This window comes from Rhipicephalus sanguineus, chromosome 2, assembly GCF_013339695.2.
Source record: "Rhipicephalus sanguineus isolate Rsan-2018 chromosome 2, BIME_Rsan_1.4, whole genome shotgun sequence".
Taxonomy (NCBI): domain Eukaryota; kingdom Metazoa; phylum Arthropoda; class Arachnida; order Ixodida; family Ixodidae; genus Rhipicephalus; species Rhipicephalus sanguineus.
Genome location: NC_051177.1, coordinates 125,744,214 through 125,764,927, shown reverse-complemented (window position 1 = coordinate 125,764,927; position 20,714 = coordinate 125,744,214). Strand labels below are relative to the sequence as shown.

Here is a 20,714-nt window from a genome sequence, read left to right as displayed (position 1 = left end):
CACTTCTCTTCGAGCGCGTTACTTTCGTTATCACATTTGAAAACGTGTTGTCAATCGCGGGTTGAGCGCCCAGCGTCTTTACAAGCGCATTTGACCGCATATTTGATGCAGATTTTGTCAGTCTTGATATTTCCTCTATTATCGCGCACTGGGATCTGTCCTGCGATCAATTTTGCGGGTCCACCGAAGAGCATGTGCCGTCTTGTTTATTTAACCGGCACAGTCTCCTTTCGCCGAAGTTTTAACGACGGGCGCTAGCGCGTTGCTTGCCTCACAGCTTTCGAATAACAAGCTTGCACTAATTATCTTTCGTCGCTTAATCGTGCAACAAAACCCACGTAAGCCCCTAGTATCTTAGGCGCTCATTTTCTTGAACATAACGCTTGCCTGAACATTTACAATGCACGTGCGGCTCGAAAAGCAGAAAAATGGCGCGTGCTCCGTTCTTTTAATCGCGGCTCATTACCGGGCATTAAAGTGTTACACACTCGTGTGCCTACTTTTTTTTGTGTGTGTGCATTAGTGGTCTTGCTTAAACAACCCTAGTTGTAATGCATGTAATAGGTGCCCAATAAACTAGCCAATGTATCAGCAGCTTGCGTCCCTGCGAGTGTTTTCACTTACTTTTGCGCTCAGCCAGTTAAAAGCTCCGGAACTGCATGGCTGCACAGACATCTACGAAAGGTTGATTAACTAGCTTATTGCATTTTCTTTATATTTCTCGCCCTTGTATCGCAGGCCCAATGTTTCCAACTCTTATTGTGCACAGCAGTATGCTTTCAGTGTTAGAAGCTTTGCTGAGCGTTGTACGGGTGAATAATTTTGTGAATGTTTTGCGAATGATTTCCCGCGTTTCATTGAAACGGGACAAATCTTCCTAACCAGAATTTTCGCGCTTGCTTAATGAGCTTACATGCTGTAGTTCCGCAAGATTGTGCAGTATTTTAATGCATCCCCTGTCTTGAGTTCGCTTTTGTATAATGAAGACTTCATCACTCATTTGCGTGTGCACTTGTCTAAAATTTTCTTCGTTTTGTTTGTTTGCAGGTGCAAAGCACGAAAGAAAAGCATGGGGATAACGGCATGTTCTTCATTGATGATCCCCAGGTATTGCCTTCTAACACCCTTGTACCGCCTAACGTGGTGTTCGCAGCACATTTTGGATGTTGTCCCTTACCACACATACCGCAATCAACCACAAATATCTCTTGTATTTTTCACTCTATTAAGGATATGCACTATTCTCGCAAACTTACATGTATTGTGGATACCTGCATCAGTTGCGTAGGCAGCGATTTCTTTCGGGGGGAAGGGGGGGGGGTGCACCTTCTTGATCTGACATTGGGTGTGGGCAGACGTCATTTTGAGCTCTGTATCCCATGGGGAAAAAAATTTTCGGGGGGGCGGGTACGGGCCCGGTGTGCCCCCCCCCCCCCCCCCGCGGCTACGCCACTGATCTGCATATACAGTCGTGCATATACTTGTGCATGGCAAAGCATTCGCGCATTGTAGCTTATACCGAACATGATTATACATGTAGACCTAGAAATGCACATAGCATATTGGCATAACCAGGGTGCATTCTCGTATACACTGTGCATAAAAAGGATGTGTGGTTGCAGTGCGCAATTAGGTTAACAGTCGCATCTTATTGTATGTATTTCATGTGGCGCTCTCCACTCGTTCCTTTTGACATACAAAAAAGACGTATGGGTCTTAGTCTAACATATATGCACTCTGTAATCCTGTGTAAACAGATACTCTCGGAGGCAAAGCATATTGAATGCTTTTCATAAATGAGATCATCAGTTAGCTCAAAATTCAATGGATACCTTGTCTTTGTGACTGATTTTCATGGCACATATTCGTGACCATTAACGGAGTAAATGTCAAGTTGTTCAAATACAATTTTGCTGAAAAAGTACGCATCTGCACTACATGAAATATTGAAACTACATTTGCACGTAACGTCACTGCACTAGAATGATCGAAATATACGTAAATTTCAGCAAGTGTTATTGCGATAGGTAATAACCTTTGGAGAGAAAACAATATACCAAATATAAAGTTTATGAAAGTAAGTTTTGTAAACTTTTGTGGTTGATTGGGGACAGCGTAATTACTTCTGTGTGTTAGCTTTCGAAGTCTCATCTGAACTACTCAGTTTATATGCTGCTTAAGGTTTCTGATCAATACAATAACCACATTATGTGTGTGCAACAAAAACTAGTCAGTGTGTTGCTTTGGCCTTGATGAATCATTCAGAATATTACTTCAAGAACAAAGCACAACACAAGGTAGATGCACTAATAGCAGTCTTTTGTTTGTGTGTGTGTGTGTGCGCTCTAGAATCTGAGCAGTCCTCAAGTTATCACAAACTAGCCCAACCTGAAGCTTTCATGCTTTGACCAAACCTTTGTGCATTGTGTAAGAACTCCTGCATCAATGCATTCATTGTATTAGAAGGCTGCCAAAGGGAGAGGGAGAAAGAGAAGGCTTCACTTTTATTACTAAGTTACCCCACGATACCAAAAGCACCACTCTTGCTACGAGCATACTTTGGTTAGCCAGAAAAACTGTAAACAAGAAAATCGAGGTGGCAACATTTCTTTCATGTTCTCTAACCAGCTGGCCATGATGTCGTAGATTGTGATGTTTGCGGAAGCCTTCATAATTCTTTATCGCGAAAAAAAATGCAAGAGCTGTATCGCTCTAATGGAGCCAGAAACTTAAAATTCATTCTCCTAGTTTTATAAATTTTCGTCCGCAGCTTTATTTGCTAGCATGCCGCTGTGCTTCTGTTCTAGGATCGGCTCTTGTTTGCAACAAACGTGGCAGCAGTAGAACATGTCGTCTCTAGTTAGTTAAGAGCATCATGCAACATTCTTGGAGCCTAGTTGTAGAAAAATTAAGTGACAACTATGCCCTTCTCACGCGATAGGCAAGCGCTTCTATTGGTCAGCTCGTTTTGGTTGCATCTGCTGCGGGGACCTAATCATACACAAGAGGCACTGCCCACTGGGCCTGGAGAGCTGAAGGAGTGTCGTTGGAGGAGGTTGGCTTGCTGAGGCTAGCGGAATCATGCGATGCTCCAGCCTAGTTTTTCTTTCCTCCATGGTTATAGCTCGCAAAGTGGATTTGTCTTAGCTTCCATAATTCACCTCAGCCCCATATTCTCCTTGGAACACGGCTACCTGGAGTCCTTATTTTTAACCTTAGCATAGCAAAGGAAAGCTGCTGCCAGTTTGTATACAGGGAGATCTAAAGAATGAGCAGTTCTGCTTTAGTCCAACAGACATTCATCAGGTTCTCTAGTGATGCAATGACTTGCCTTCAGCAGTTGGTGTAACAAATGTGCCAGATTCACCCTAAAGGTCTACACGTTTACACATCTTCTTTATTACAGAGAAGAGCTGTGCTACATAAGATACTGGGAGTGATCAAAACTACAATTCAATAGAAGAATTAACAGCAAGCACTGTTCCTACTGTTACATGCACCCTCAGATATTCTTGTTTGTACAGCAGTGCTGCCATGCCTTGCCCTTTATCATCCCACTCAATGTGGGATTATAAAGCTTCAGGTACCTGAAGCTTTATCACTGGTTGCAATGATAAAGCTTTAGGTACCTGAAGCTTTATCATCCCACATTGAGTGCTGTTTGCAATGTGCAGTATAGTGATCTACACTTTCGAGTCGAAGTTTTGTTCCGGCAGCATCAGCAACTGCATTAGTGGAACTAAAGCTTTCCACTTGCACAGCACTTTTTGAGATTATATCGACCAAATGGTGCATGCGAGCGTGTGTCTGTGCAATTTTCAGCATTAACTCATGGCGCAGTGGATAGCAAGTGGTCACTTGTGCGAATGCTGGAATATACCCACACACGCTATTAAATATATAAGGCTAAATAGTTACCTTGCTTTTAGTCCTTCGGCTGAACCTTTCACTAACTCGTGTCTAACTTCATGTTTAACAGTGCAGTGTTCATTAACTAGTTCAGGATGTTCGAACTGAGAAATTTATGCCCACTTTTACCATTATACAGACATCAAAATTGCCAAGTCTCTCTGTGCATTGTTAAGTCAATTTTTGACAACACAAATTTCAGCTTCTATTTTCCTATGGAAGAGGCAATGCAGTAGCAAATTTATAAGCGAATTTCTGCTCTTGTGATTTCATAGCATGTAAACTAGTCAGTCGTGCTCATTCATAGCGCACATCACTTTTGACTTGCCGCAGAAATTTTGTGCTATATGATGCATGAAATTACACATACGGTGTACCACATTGCATATTGATGGTTTGTAAAACACTAAGCTCAGCCTGGTCTGCTTGTTACTTGTGCCATGAGGGGAACATTCTCAGCTCTGTGAACACTGCTGAATATGTGAAACTTTAGCACATCTATTTTGTGACTGCCCACTCTACGTGGCACAACAGCAGACGCTAGTTTTAACGCTGGCAGGCGTTAGAGTTAAAACACTTGATGAGAGTTGTATTTTGTCCGCAATGTGCGATCACACTGTCAAAAACTGTGACAAGGGTGGTTCTGGATTTTCTCAAGAGCACTGGACTCAACACTAATGAAACGGGAAAAAAAACTTTATTCGCTGTAGGGAAATTGCTGTGCTACGTGGCTATTGTGCGTACGCATCACCTCTTTTTGTCCCAGTCATCATACCTCATCACTTTTTTTTCCCCTTTCCTTTTTACCTGTGCAGAGTAGCATGCCAGAGCGCACTAGCTCAGCCAGACCTCTCCGCCTTCTTCCAATAAGTTCTTTCTCTGTTCACTAAAATTTTCTTCATCGTGTAAAGATGTATTTGCACGCTTTTCATATTTAATCTCACTTGTTAATTCGATCTTCTCATCGGTAAACAGAGTGACCAGGCTGTGGAAGGCAGTGCAGATTTTGAAGACACGGACGCGTCCTCTGGGATAGGAGACGATGAAGATGCTGAGGGCTCTGGGGACGACCACCTATCCGAAGAGGAGATGGGTTCGGGAACGGTGGGTCCAGGTGAGTGTGGTCAAACGTAGCACTTGGTTTCGTAAATTATCACATTTAAAACGTATGGAAGTGCGATAATTTAAAGGCTCATGCAAGCATTTGACTCGGGACTTCAGTGTTTCAAACCACCATTGTAGGGACTTCCATGCAGATGATACACCTGCATGAAAGCCACTGAAACCAATGGAGAATCGGGCAATGCCACAGTACTAGGTTGGTTCAGATTAATCATATGTGATTTATAGATGCATACAGTAAACTGCCAGAGCTGCGCAGAGAGGGAAAGGCAGGGAGTGTAATCAGGTTGTCCACGGTTTGTTACTTTACGTGGGGGAAGGGGAGAAAAACAGTAGAAAAAGCAAGGAGGAAAAAGAACTAGTTGTGCACACGGATCAGCATTCATTGTACACACAGACAGAACAGGAGAGCTGTGTAGCATTGTAGTAAGGACAGTGCCAAGTTGTAACAGCCTGAATGTGAACTTGCTGTCGGTATTCTGCTAGTAACTTCACAGGGGGCAAGCAAAAGGAAACATGTCGCCAGATTATCTTTTCTTTCTGCAATTTGAAGCAGCAGTTGCCATAGCTGTGCAATGTCGACCGCACAATTGAGCTGTCGGCAAAACATTAGTGAAGGCTGTTAATTGTTTATTTTTTATTAACTCTTACCTTTACACATTGCACACGTCAACATTGCAAGTACATGATGGTCAGAAGGCATGATTAATACAAATTCTGGAACATGCCTTCAAGAAATTTCACTCTCAGTGGCCACTGCCAAATGTTGGAGGTTGATGCCTTATTACTATGCATTTTTCTCGATGTTCCCTTTCTGTGCCACTGTCAAAGCTGCAATGTCCTTTTTTTTTTCTGTGTATCGAGAATGTCTTTTTTTGTGACCTCTATGCACTTCACTTGCCATTATGCTGAATAAAATATTTTCATGAGTAAGCTAGAAAAGTTTTTCTGGCTGTAATGTAGGTTCCCTACAAGCTAGCTCTTATGCGGTCGATAATTTTGTTGTGCTAGACTTTTGCTGCTGCATTCGGATGCAACAACTAGGTTTGGGCATAGATGAAAGGTAAAATCAAAATCTACGTTATGCAAGGAAACTAGTTTTTGAATGTGGCCTCCCAAATTAAGTAAGGTTTCTACACCAAGCGATAGTAGCAGGCCTCTGAGCACACCAATTTGATGTAGCATTTTTTTTGTACAGCCAGCTTTCATTGACATCAGGACACGGAAGGTGGTCACACGAGAGCGAGGCAGTTCTTTTCTTTTGTGCAAGTCTCAAACCCGAATGTTGTAGGATCGAATCGTGGCCACGGTGGCCGCATTATCGCTGGAGGCGAAAATGCTTGAGACCCTCGTACTTACATTTAGCTGCACATTGTAGAACCCCAGGTGGTGGAAAATTCCGCAGCTTTCCACTATGGCGTCCCTCATAATCATGTCATGGTTTTGAGACTTAAAACTCCAACAGTTATTATTCAAGTCTCAAATTCTGCGACATTGGCCTTCACAACTGGCAGCACAGATGACTTGGCGATTAACAAAACCTAGCAATGCCCTGAGCTTACATATGGCCACCTTCTGCATTTAGACGCAGTAGGAACAACTGGTTGTAGAAAAGCTATGCCAGTTTTTTGGCATAGCTTTTGGCATAGCTCTATGCAATAGAGGCTTGCCAATTTTTGTAAGTTGAACAGCGTGGGAGCTTCGTGTGACGCACAAAAAAGGAAGTTACGCATACTCTGGTGCTGTTTTAATGTCTTTGCTTCCAGTGCATATATTTCTCGGCACGAGCACACGCTTCCACTTACTACCTTCCCTGCCCCCAAGGGACGTGCTTTAGTGAACAGCGAGGCATTACGTATATAGGGTTGTCGAAACTTTAGCTCCTCATTAGAAACTTGGGTGTGTGACATAAGAGGCATCTGCACGTGATGGATGTGTCCCCATTGTTTAGGCCTCTAGCTTTATGGGCAGCTCTCGTAACAGCTGTCAACAGGATGCCTGGATGGATCACCGTGTACAGCATCGCTCGTAGTTGAGCATTGTTTCTTTGCCTGATTGAGTTTGCCTTGCCTCAAAAGCCTAGTGTTCGTCCTTGTTGCAGTGTTTGTCACGCCCAAAGTCACGGTGGTCACGGACACGAAACACCCTCCCAAGCACTCCAAGCCTAAGGGCCCCACTCTCAATCCCGAGGTGAGTTCAAAAAGCATATTTTTGTGACAACCTTACTGAACGTCATAGCTCTTTATCTCCTTTCTCTGCTTTCTTTCTACTCCCTTATCTCTGTTTTATTCTTGAATAATCAGAATTAACGGCAAAAAATTGGTGATCACAACCATGGGCGTCGGCAGAATTTTGCCTTGGGGGGTGCAAACCAGTGTTGCATCGTGGCTGGGGGAGAGGGGGAGAGAGAGAGCTCGCATAGCTTGGGTGGGGGGCAAGTGCCTTTTTTGCACCCCCCTGCCTACGTCCATGACCACAACTATGAGTGTTCAAATTGGGTTGCTCAGGGTTTCAGCCTACTCTTAACTTTCAAAGGAAAAAAAATGCCGCCGCATTACCATAATGCATTCAACTTGGTATCCCGACCTCTTGAGCTAATCAATTTTTAATGAGCTCAGGTAATCAACCTTTAAAGGGACACTAAAGAGCAAAACGATTTTTCTCGTATTGGTAAACTGCTCTTTCCCGATACCAAGAACACCCCGCTTTCTGCGAGAAGACTCTTAGTAAGCGAGATTTTTGTGCAAAAAGAAAATCTGGGTGGCGACGCCACCTTGAAGTTTCCGCGCCATTCGCCGTGACGTCACATATTTTGACACCGCCTACTATGGCCTGCACAGTCCCTAAATGGTAAAAATGAATGACACTGTCCTCTGAGGGTGCCATTTTGTTAACATATACCAAGTTTGAGGAAATTTTGTTAAGCCAATAGCGCCAAAATACGATAAGTACACATTGAAATCCGCGACATCACACATGGAGATCATGATGTGAAATTTAAAAATGAAACTATGAACTTCATTTGCTCCTTTATTAATACACCTATGATGGTGAAATTAACGACATTATAGTTCTGAAAGTACAAGATTTATCAATATATTTTCTTTAGTGTCCCTTTAATTAGTCAACTGTTACAGCATTGCTTTAAATGGAGTACCTTCAAAAAATAAATTTAAGAGCATACTTAAGCCTAAAAAAAGCCTGTTTTTAGGACAAAGCTATTAAAGTTTTCCGGGTTGCACAGTGCTTGACATTTGAAAAAGTACCACATGACCAGACATGTGCACGCAGCTGCGTTAATTAGCACCCTCAAACATGCTGCTAACGAATGATCATTGGCAGCAAGCAGAGAGCAGGCACAAACAGGCCGTCAGTAAAGATAGGTGCCAACTAGTGGCACACCCATTGTCTGGCGCATTGTCATCTGTTGGTGAAACCTTGTTGTCCTCATCGCTGTCTGTTGGCAAGCGAATGCTGACAAAGCAGACTACACATTATTCGTTGCATATACCATGGCCCAATTTGATTCATTACTTCTGTCAGCAGGCAATTAAGACATCACCACTGAAGTGGAAGGACGCCAATGTAATTTCTATTCGATGCATGTTCATTGCTCGAAGATAGTTCATTGAACAGATTTCTGGTTAGATCAGAATAGAATAATGCAGGGTCCTTTGGGGCCTCAATTAGCTTTTGCTCATAAGGGACTCGTGAATTTTCATGATAGTGACCTTGTCTACAGATACAAGACACATCAAAGGGTAGCAACAGAAATTGCAGTAATTAATGCATATGTAGGGCATCCCGTTTCACTGTACAGGCTCAATTGCGATTAGAAGGCAGAGGCAATGCAAAGCTTTACTCTCTTTAGTTCTCTTCTCTTTCATGCTGGCAACCAGCACTAAAATCAAGTATTCTAAGTCACACTGTGTTTAGTGTTTGGGCAGTGTATGGCTCTTCTTACCTGGTTTCTTTGAGCAAGAAGCATATATGAAACATATAAAACAAGGACTGTACAGGTCGTGCTGCTATAGCATATATGCACGATGCATCTTGCATGCTAATGCATCAGTTTCGTACAGGAGACATCATTTCCACAGTAAAGCTTGCTGCTAGAAACCTTGCACATTTTTCAGAAGTTCAGCCATACCGAATCACTGTTGTTCACCAGCATACTGTTCAGCATTGCTGATACAAGGAGCCACGAACAGTGTGAATCTCCAACCTTGGCTGACGTCTGTGCATGCATGCATCTTATAGAACAGAATTAAAAAAAGTTTCCAGGCTGTATTCTGTATTGTACGGTCAAGGCACTTTTTCAGTCCTGAAGTGCCAAATGCAAGCTGCATTGTTTTTTGCGGATACAATACTGTGTTCTTTATGAGACAATAGTTTAATAGGGGTGTCATAGACTGCCTTCAAGAGGGACGTGAATGTGAAATGTTCAACCAAGCAGGTGGATCTGGTAGAGACTTTTATTCAGCCTCCATAAAACCAGAGCGTTTCTAGTTTACTGGACAGAGCGTAAACTTTAGTTTAATGGAAGAAAGTCTACTGTATTGCTCGTGAACGTGAGGAGACTGCGAAATCTCCTTTTGTAGGTAACATCGTTATGGTATTAATAAGCGCGCTGAAATCTCTCTCCGGACTTTCCTACGCGGGGCTCTCTGCAGGAGACTCTTCTGTCTTCGGAATGCAGGTCGTGCGTTTCCAGAGGTAAAAGTTCCTCTTAGCAATAACTTCCTGTGCCGTGCCTTTGCAGGAGGAAAACACTATTCCAGAGTTGTCCGGTCCAGTGACGTCAACCAAGGGTCCTCGTGTCGACATAGCGCAGGGACCCCCGAGCGGTGGCTACGACGACGACAATCTGCAAAGCAACAATATACCCTTGGGGCGCAAGCAGGACAACCGACCGTCCTCCTTTTTTGCTCAGCCTGGCATTTTGGCAGGTAGGTGGCTCACACTGCCGGCCTGTTGTGGATAGGCTATCTCTGCACCTAACTCCTTCGTCCTCGTGGGACGTCTTATACATCCCTAGCAAAAATTCCCAATAAAAAACCAATAGCCTATTGGGTTATTGACACCTATTGGTCTATTGGTTCTATAGGTCTATTGGAACTGTATTTGGCTATTGGTCTATTGGTTCTATATCAGCCTACTGGACCTATATTGGTGTATTGGTTCTCTATTAGCCAATTGGAATTATATTGGCCTATTGGTTCTGTATTTGCCTGCTGGCATTGTATTAGTTTTGTATTTGCCCACTTCTCAGCCCCATTAGAATTAGTCTTGCGCAAGTGTTTTATGGGTGTCTTGTCGTCATGCAGAAGGCCCACACTGTGCAGCGCCCCTGCAATGATAATCACAGTGGATGAATGAGGCATATGTTCAAATATATTCTGATAATCAAAACTACAAGTGCTTCTTCTGGCCCTTGATGATGTTGGCGATCTTGTGGGCGACTATTTTGCCAAGGCAACTATGTCCTGTGTCAATTTCTTCTGGACTGCCTCATCCGCGCTCGAGGAAGTGCCTGAAAGATTCTGTAAATAAACAGAGCAATGAAATCAGAAAACAGTAACACATGTTTAATCAAAGTTTACCTTCGAAGCAATGTATAGAAAGTAGGCGGCACAGTGAGAAATTATCTAGACCTTAATTCACTGCACATGTTCACAATGTTGCAGGAGCTGAACTATAGCAAAAAACTGAGTGAAATATTACACACCCAACTGTGGCTTATTGCGTGGAAGAAAACAGTATATCGGCAAAATTTTGCGGCAAAAAAGGAAGGAAAAGAAAGGGGCAAAATTTTTTTAAAATTAAGCAGCACCTTATCCCGTTTACACACTTGTGTCCTGTGTTTTTTGAGCTGTACCCAAGAATGAACTGCAAACTCGTCCTTAAATTACAGCAAACTCAATAAAGGAAAGAAGTGTTAATTTCAAGGGCTCGTTTTTCTTTGTTATACACAATATTAATGAGAACTAACAGACAATAATGCCAAGGAAAGTATAGGGGATGTTTTTAGTAATAAATGTAAGGTCATTGTGAAGAAAGAAAAGTGGACGAAAAGATAGCTTGCCGCGGGCAGGGACCGAACCTGCGACCTTCGAATAACGCGTCCGATGCTCTACCAACTGAGCTACCGCGGCGGCCATCCCCCCGTCCACTTTATAGGGTAAATGTGTGCATTAAACGTGGGAGCGTCAGTCAGCGCCGCCAGTAGTCACTTACTATCTGTGACGTGCTCTTTTTCACGATGGTGGTGCGACTATCATACCTAGAGCATGCCACTAAATCTCAACTTAAAGATGGCATGAAATAAATTAAGCTAGGGTAGATTCACGATGAGGCAACGGTAATATGCAAGACAGTAGTAAAGGCAGCCTAGATTCCATATCGTTGCAAGCCCAACACAGCAGTCGGGCTGCAATGAGTTGGATATAACACACGTGCTGCATGTTACGTGCTTATGCAATTAAGCCAACAACATTAATAAACCCACTCCTGCGATAGCCCTAATTGGGCTGCAGTCCCAGGTGAAAATGATTCCCATTCCCAGCTGGGTTATGAAACCTAGAAATCTTTCCAGGCTGGAAAATTTCCCAGCTGGGAATGGGAAAATTTCCAGCCTGGAAAAATTTCCAGGTTCCATAACCCAGCTGGGAATGGAAATATTTCCAGTTGGGAATGGAAATATTTCCAGCAGGAAATGGCAAAATTTCTAGTTGGAATCCTTCATTCCCAGCTGGAAATGGAAGAGTTGCCAGATTTGACCTCGCGGCTATCGCATGCGTCTTAGCATGGTTCCTACAGGACCTGTTCGTCCAGTGAACTGCACACAGTCAAAGAACATATTGGTGAAATTTAACAGCATTTATTTGAACGCTTGTAGCAAGTGTTAGAACATATCTCGAGACGTAGAATGAGTATGCTCATATCCTCGTACACCACCTGAAAAAAAGATATTTATTAGGGGTGTGCGAATATTCGAAATTTCGAATATTTTTCGAATAGTGTTTGCTATTCGATTCGATTCGCACTGGAATTTTACTATTCGAACTATTCGAACTTCCCAAAAACAAATACAGTCAACGTCCGACTAAAAGTGCCCCTTTCAGATTTTCAATATGCTTCACCTCATTACTCTCGTATTGAGGCAAAGCTGCCTTTCAGGCTCCGTTACGGTCGAACATAGCCAAGACAGTCAGCGTCCGATTAGAAGTGGTCCGTAGCTTTTAAATATGCTTCACCTCATTACGCTCTCGTATTGCAGCAAAGCTGCCTTTCAAGCTCCGTTACGGTCGAACATAGCCAAGGCACAACGTCAGATTAGAAGTGGTCCCTAGACTTTCAATATGCTTCACCTCATCACACCCCCGCATTGCGGCAAAGCTGCCTTTCAAGCTCTCCTACCGTCGCAAGTGTATTAACTCAAGAAAACGCTGGTTCCAATGTGGAGATGAGAGATGTGGCAGAGGTGGGGGCTCAATTCATGCTGTTTTGGGCCTGAAATTTGTCCAGGAAGTCCAAAAAATCGGACGCCGAAGCTTTTTAGCATCCAAAATTTCAGATATTATATATCGATGTCTACGAGGCAAATTTGGAACTCCGGACTTGAAGGGAGGACACCCTTGTCCGCCACATAAGTTGGGCTTCCACGGAAGTTGAAAGAGGAGGACAGGCTGAGGAAATGGCATCTCAGCCTACCACATGTAAAGTGTCGTCGGCAACACTTTGGTTGCAGCAAATCATGAACATAAATACAATTCGGCCTCTACATTGCGCTTCAACCTAGCGAAAAGAAACACTTTCATTTTGCTATCTCATAAGAGTATGCTTAGGAATCCTCTCCAACTTTATTTTCTGCAATTTCAATTCGAAGTATTCGAAATATATTCTAGAAATATTCGAGAAATATTCGAAAAATATTCGATTCGATTCGCACTTACACTTCAATATTCGAATTCGCTTCGCACTCAAAATTTTGCTATTCGCACAGCTCTAATATTTATACATAATGAGCAAACATCAAAACCACAATGACCCATAAAACGCAATTCTAGCAAAAGTATAGTTTTACCAAATCACATGAACAGCATCAATACAGCTTTCAAAAGTAGTACCACAATACAAAGTCAATGCAGTGCAAAGCAAAGGCGAGCAAGATCTGATGAGCACTGCGGTTCATACTGTAGGTGCTATGCAACGATTATTTATATCAACCTTAAACTACTCCGAATAGGCGTACAATGAGTTCACTCGAACATATGTAATTACTCGCGTTTGTTGCATACACGCATGCGCACCAGTAGGCACAAGCATTGCACGGCACAGGGCTACTGGAGACAAAGGCTGCTTACACAAACCGGCCTGTAGTGTACTTCGCGCATATGTAAACATTACACGCAGCCAGGTAACATGACATCGTGATAACGAAGCCCACAAACATTCGAGACAAACGTTCACTTATACTTGAAATATATAAGTGCAACTTACCTCCAAATGGAACAGTTAGAGCTGAGAAAATCGCTGTCCCTTGATCGGCGCTGGTGTATCCAAGACATCGCACACAGTACAGCAATAAAAATTGCTCGAACATGCTGGTCATCACTCGTAACACTTTCCAGAGATAAACCTGACCACAAAGAACTATTCCATGTAACTGTCACACAGATATTCATCAAGGAAACTCCCTAGAGTAGCGAACACCGAGCACACACACGCACAGATATCACCAATATCACCACGACTAGCCGCCATGTGCTGTACGAAACTGTGGCTGACTGCGGCGACATAGTAATTTATGCGGTCTATCGGACCGCTGTCTTTAATGGTGTTAACCTTAAAAAAGAAACATAACTTTTGTACGCTGTATTCATATTACAGAGTAGGTTATTATTTAGCATTAACGTCATAAGTCACCGAGAAATGATACGAGAATAGAGCTACTGAGACGCCAACATCGCGGCAGTGCGGCGTTTTTCATGGCCGCGGCGTCGGAGGGAGCAAGTTAGCAAAGTTCACTGCTATTTGATCGTGGCAGGCAATGGCGAATGCTGAAAATAATGCCCCTTTTCACAAGGAAGTAACTACTATTGTTTAAACACTAGATATTGGCGCAACGGCTCAATGATGAACTGAGCAAGCACCTGGTTGGACGTATACAGTTGTAACATATTTGTAATGCCGTGTCGACCGGGTGCACGACTACTGAAAAGGTCAAATAAAAGTGCGTGTTACCCCAGCCGTATTTTTCAATTTTTTTGCAACCCAGCCGTACGGGGCGCGGAAGATCACAGTTGTAAAATGTATCCTATGTGCCATGTGATGAATATTCAATGTGGTTCTCAGACATGGATGTTTCAGGGGGACCCCTTGCAGTCAGAGGAAGAGGGGGTGGGTGGGTTATACGCAATATGCAGCGTGTGAAATAGGTGCCTTTTATTTCTACGTGGCGAAGAATGGTCAGGCAAAAGTGCCACGTCAATTCGATCTGAACAACTTGTCAATAAGTTCTACTAGCCTGCAGCCACATTCAATCTCTTTATCGCGATGTTTGTTTTTCAAATATGCAAGCCTGGAAAAAGCATGCTCGCAAATGTCGTAGAAAACTGCAACAGAAACTTTACAGCCACCTCATGAAGGAGAAACATAAGTCAGCTCCGTCGCACTGCACAAATGTAATGCAGTGAAGCATACCAAAAACTAGAAGGGGCCGCTGTCACGGGACATAGTGGGCTTTCAAAAAAACTCTTTTTTTGCAAGCTTAATTGGGTGTTGCAGACCCCGAAGAATGACCTCGCGGACCCCCATTTGAGAACCACTGTTCTAAGTCATGCCCAAATGCACGGTCTGCATTATACACTTAATCTGCTATCACTTAATTAATTGTATGCAGATCAATCTTTGGGCAGCTGGAATTCCTTTTGTCAACTAAACCACTTCCTCGCTCAAACAAGAAAATTTCATGCTAGCAAATTATTTCCAACTGAAGCTGGAAAAATTTCCAGCTGGAAATATAACTTCCCAACTGGAACTGGAAACATCAAGCTGGAAATGGCTTTCCAGTCGGGAATTATTTCCATATCCATGCTGGAAATACCATTTCCAGCCTGGAATGGGTTTCATTCTCAGCTGTATTTCCAGCTGGGAATGGAAAATTTCCAGCCTGAAGAGCCATTTCCAGCTGAAAACCAGGCTGGAAACCCGATTTCCAGCTGGGAATTCACATCCCATTTCACGTGGGTATGTAAAAATAAAAAACATGAAATAAAAAATCGCACCAGTGCAGTACATATGCTATGCACATTTTGTATAATGAATTATCATGTGGCCTTCTGTGGCTCTTGTGACATTATGTCGAACAAGTATGATAAGCCGATTGGCGCGCACTACAACACAGACCGCATCGACTAGAGTGTTTTACTATGAGGCGATAAACGCGTTTTCAGCTTAACACGCACGTTGTAAGTATACTTACAATGGGCTTGCGAAACTCCAACTACACTTGCGAGCAGGGCGCCTGTCCTTTACCTCTAATCTATGCTACGTTTTTTGTGCATACTGACAAACACAAAAACAAACTGCAATAATATATGCGCTCAATCATTCAACTTCTGAGAGCGTGTGGACTTGCAATCGAGGCGTCGCTGGTCTCGCTGTCATCAAATACCGGAGACAAAAGACGAGCGACTTGTTTTCCCGACCTTTCAGCTTCGTCCCAAGTTTGAATACAAAAGAAAGGTGATATCAAATAAATACTAAATAGGAGTAACTACCATGCCCATTCAACTCACCAAACAATCGGAGCACATGGGCCTTGTTGCTCGTCTTGCCATTATTCTTGGTGCCACTTTGTAGAGTCGAAATCGGTCAAAATCCAAGACATTTATGGCTCAGAACGTCTCCATCTGGTGCACGCTGAACACAGTCTTCACGTTATCGTCGCGGAAGCACACTAAAGCAAACATCGTGTAAGCAGGCTTACGTGAAGCATCGAGATCACACAAAGCGCGCGCTAGGGCGACAGGCGACAGACAACGTTTTGGCTTAGCTTGGCCGCAGGCTGGGCTTGTCTTCGTATCGGCCGAGCGCGGATGGCGCTCCAAACGCACGATCGGTCGCGTTTGCAGATCCACAATTCTTTCTCCTGTATCTTTACAGAACTACTTATATTGCTTAGCATAAATAGTTATAAACTTTACATATTATCCAAAGCTTATCTTAAAGCTTAGCAGCCGCGCACCGTCTCACTTTTTTTTTTTTGTCACCTGGCTGGTTCTATGCCGGTTGTGATCTCGTGGCGGTTTCTTTATTATTATTCTGTGGTGTCTGTGTTGTCGATTCCTTCGCAAGTTCTTCTTTAGCGTGTTTTACTATAGTGCCCGTTTACCGCACGGCATGTACGGAGACACCGTACCGCCGTGGTCGACACGCAGCCTTTTTATATAACTCTTTTAGTCGCGTGAGTTGCTAACTGCACACGGTGTCTCACGGTGTACGATTAAGCTCAATCGGGATCAGACTTATCGAAAGTGAATTGATCCCGTCTGCAGCTTGCGTGTAATATAGCCAATCATGATCAAGAAATTTGATCGGGATCGGGTCCGACGCGCTCAATCAGTCATAAGATATGTTATAAACAGCTACCAATAGGCGGTAGCTGTTTGAACAATAAAACTCCTGTTGTCCTTATACATCTTCTGTTAGTACATTAAGAAACCAATAGGAGTACTTATTTGACCAATACAACTCCTATTGGCCCAATAAGTCACCGATAGGCAGCACCGATTTGACCAATACAACTCCTATTGGTCCAATAAGACACCAAAAGGCAGCCCCTATTTGACTAATACAACTTCTATTGGTCCAATAAGACACCAATAGGTGGTGGCTATTGGTGTCTATTGGTACCCATAGAAGTCTTATACAGCCAATACAGCTCCAATAGATGTCCTATAGAACCAATAGCGATTTCCTATTGGACCAATAGGAAATCCTATTGGTATTTTTGCTAGGGATATCTCGTTGCTCTCAATCCTTTTAAAGTTGAATTCCCTAAATTGGACTACTTTACATATTCGTTCCCAATATTAATTTGAATGACTGCGCAACTCTGACTGTGGCTTAATAGCATTCTCATTGTTGGTGTTGAGAAACTTGGCAGTAGTTGTATATCATTGTCCTCAAAACAAGATAAACAAGTTGCGTACCTATTGAATACTACTGGATCGACATTTTCAGCTTGCTACCTTGATATTTCATCTTTAAGCAAAAACATCTTTAACTAAAAACAAGCATGTCTGCTTTTATGAGTGTTTATCGTAATACATTTACAAAACATACACGCTACTTTACAGGTGCACACACACACATGCATGCTTTATCCATTTCTACACGCATATTTGAGCACTCATGTTTTCTTACAGCATGTCAAAGCTGATGCTTAAGTGTGCAAGTGCTGAGATAAACAATGTACGGGTTATCAATTAAAATCTGTGCATGCAGACCTGACCCTTATCTGGATCTCGCCATGTTAGCAGAGCGGTAGTCTCTCTGCTAACATGGTGCGATCCAGTGTGTCAGGCCTGTATGCACATATGTATGCGCTCGTGTGAACAGGAGTGTTCACACGAGCGTGATAGCAGCTCGCTAACACTTCTGCGGTAGCCATAACCAGAACTACGACTCTTAACCCACATTTCGTGTTCAACCGTGGCGGTTTCATGCAAACAGAGACAAGGACAAGCATTTTAGCTCAAGGTGTTTATTCGCCTTAGCTACAAAAAGAAATGCCACCACAACTAACAAATACACACAGAAACCTCAGCGGCAGAGCATTCCCCATTGCTTTTGAAAAAGTACAATGACATGGGAAGCATTGGTCGAAAGAATGAAAGGTTCAGCTCTCCTTGCGAGGATTCGTGTACCAGGCCCGGGGTGGCAGGTCACACTCACAGGCTGGGGTGCTTCAAGGATCACTATGACGGGTGGCGATGTTTGCAACTCGGTCAACATATGATCTGTTGCACCTCCAGAGTTGAAAGACGAAGTGAAAAAGAAAACTAGGACACTGAAACTTCCCTTTTAACAGTTTAATGCAATAACATTATCAGGTTTCCAATTTGAAACATACTGTCCCGATCTGCACTATCACCAGAGCCATGGCTGAGAGTACAGGGTGCCCAACTAGCTGGTAGGTGGCAGCAACGAATCACCTCCGTGAATGTTTACATCTGTGGTGAATGTTGGGTTTGATTTCGGCTCGGACGTTGATTTTTTATTCTTTGCATCCATCTGAATTTCCATTCGTCGAGAATGACACGAACGCCAAAACCGGATTTTCTGCAACACTGGCTCTTTTAATGTTAAAAGCCAAAAGTGTTCCCAAGCTGATGAGAGGAGTCTCCCCAGTTTCTTAAAAAAAAATGGGAGGGAAGAGGACTTGTCAGCTGCAGGATCTCTGCAAGGTGCAAAAGGCAGCAGCGCGAGTGCCCTCTCAATGTCACCTTCCCAACACTGCATGCGTAATCGTGCAAGCCGAGGTGAGGATAAGAGCAGCTATAGTTGCTAGTTGGTTGTACATCTTGGGGGTAATTGCGCTTTTTTAACATACAGAAACTGCGCTTTGTGTTTGTGGTGTACAGTCGACGTCCGATTTCCCGGACGCCCGAAATTCCGCACATGCCTGAATTTCTGGACTCATCTGTGGCACTGTCAAGTTCCCCGTAGAGTCAATCTATTAAAAAAAAGTCCGAAATTCCGGACGCTTATAGCCTTCGCCATCCGATTTCCCGGACTTTTTACTTTTAACCGCCGACCCAAAGTCACCACCGACGCCGCCATTTTGGTTTTCATCTTCATATCCTTGAACCCACCGTACTCGCATCGCAGGTGTGGCCAGCAGCACCGCCACACCGCGCCACGGCTGCCGTAACCTCGAAACCGCACGTGTCAATCCATTGCCAGCCGTAGCTTAGCCAAGCCAAACCTCACTGTGTTCGTATAGTGCCTAGAATATATAGTGTTCGTTCACGTGTTGTTTTGTCAGCTGTGCCAGCTCTGCGGTCGTGTCTGCGGTTGATCGTTTGCTGCTGCGCGCTACCTTCAGTGATCACGTTTCCCGACCTTCAGCATCCACCGAGTTCCTAGCTGTTTCGTGCTGCGCTTTTAGTCGAGCGGATTCGCCGTTTACAGCAATGGCACCGACTGCTCCTTAGTCTTCGTCCGCGCCTTCGAAGCGCACAAAGCCACCTCGTAGGCTCACGATGACGAACTGCCATCCGCGGACGTTGCCTTCGACTATCTGCGCGCTGGCGGCGTGTTGATTCCAGCCGAGATAACCCTTGAGGGCTTCGCCGATGCTGGCAAAGACCTCGAGCTATGTGCGGAGTTGACCGATGACGAAATCATTCAAGTTACGGAGGATTCCGATGGCACCGAGAACGAAAAGCCAGCTCCTACACAGCCAACGAGCTTGGAGTTGACGCGAGCACTGATGACGCTGTCATTGGTGTACAGCGGCAACATGACGTTGACTGAAATCGAGGCAGACATAATCGTGGGCAAGCGGACCGTGCAAAAGAAAATAAGAGACTTCTTTGCGCCCAAGTGCTGACCTATGAGGTAGTGCCGGCCACGTCGTATTTTTTTTTTTATAAACGGCTCTCTTCAGAGCCACCTAAACGATGCATTGGCTGAATTGCTATGGGAATCTTGTATTCCGGCTGTGACCCTCTCTGTCAGCGAAAAATACCTACCAAAAAGGTGCGTTTTCACGTGCATTAGTTTTTCCGGACTGCCCGATTTTCCGGACGTTTTCGCGGTCCCTTGAGGGTCCAGGAAATCGGACGTCGACTGTATTCAGTCAATTTCTTTACGTTAAAAAAGTGTGATTACCCCCAAGAGGTGAGGATACTTCTGAGATACTCGAATGCGCATGCGGTCCTGCAAGGAAGGTGACATTGTTGCTATGATCACTGCAGTTTTGGTGCCTCAGTGTCTACCGCCTTACTAAAGATCGCCTAACTTCTGGCCCAAGTAGGCATACCCCAAAGTACGAGCTCAACCATCGTAAAAGACGTGGACGGGGAACCACGTCCCCACGAAAGGCGATGCGCTCCTGAGCCTAAACGAGACGGCACACCTAATGGCGCGAGACATGACCACTTGCATTGAAAGTGCTAAACAGGACTATGTGGACTAGGGCAGACAAACGACAGCCGCTATGGAACACAATCTAGCCGAAACTACTACCCTTATAGTTTATCACCATCTTTGTATGTTCTCCTTTGCGGGCTCTATAATTTATCCATGCAAAAAAAATTATGTAAGCACTGTGGATGGTTGCGGTTCAGATGTGCTTATTGCTAACATCTTTTGTGGGAGGAAACCGACATCAAACAATTTATTACGCAGATGATCACGAAAAACTTGCTAAGCTTCACCTTTAACAGTAGAATACGATAGTGTTATCAGGCCCTGTTCATATCTTTCTCATTTGCTTCATGGTGAACAGCTTGACTAAGCTGTGTTGTGAAGTACCCCCTACGCCACAATTCACTATTTTGCGAAGTAGCAAAGTACCTACCATGCTTCTGTAAAGCAACACACATGTATACATAGCAGCACACTGTGGCTTCAGATGACGATGAGGAAATTTGGCTAAATAAGCCCAT

General features: G+C 43.8%; 1 protein-coding gene across 1 annotated transcript in view; it reads left to right on the top strand.

Moving 5' to 3' along the window:
* The first annotated feature begins 1,020 nt into the window (after positions 1 to 1,020).
* Positions 1,021 to 20,714, top strand: part of LOC119383637 (syndecan-like) — a 36,246-nt gene continuing 16,552 nt past the window's right edge. The window contains exons 1-4 of the mRNA XM_037651905.2: positions 1,021 to 1,107; positions 4,885 to 5,023; positions 7,133 to 7,221; positions 9,794 to 9,980. Of these exons, the coding sequence (XP_037507833.1) occupies positions 1,084 to 1,107; positions 4,885 to 5,023; positions 7,133 to 7,221; positions 9,794 to 9,980 (439 nt within the window). The 5' untranslated portion in view covers positions 1,021 to 1,083. The remainder of the gene's footprint in view (positions 1,108 to 4,884; positions 5,024 to 7,132; positions 7,222 to 9,793; positions 9,981 to 20,714) is intronic.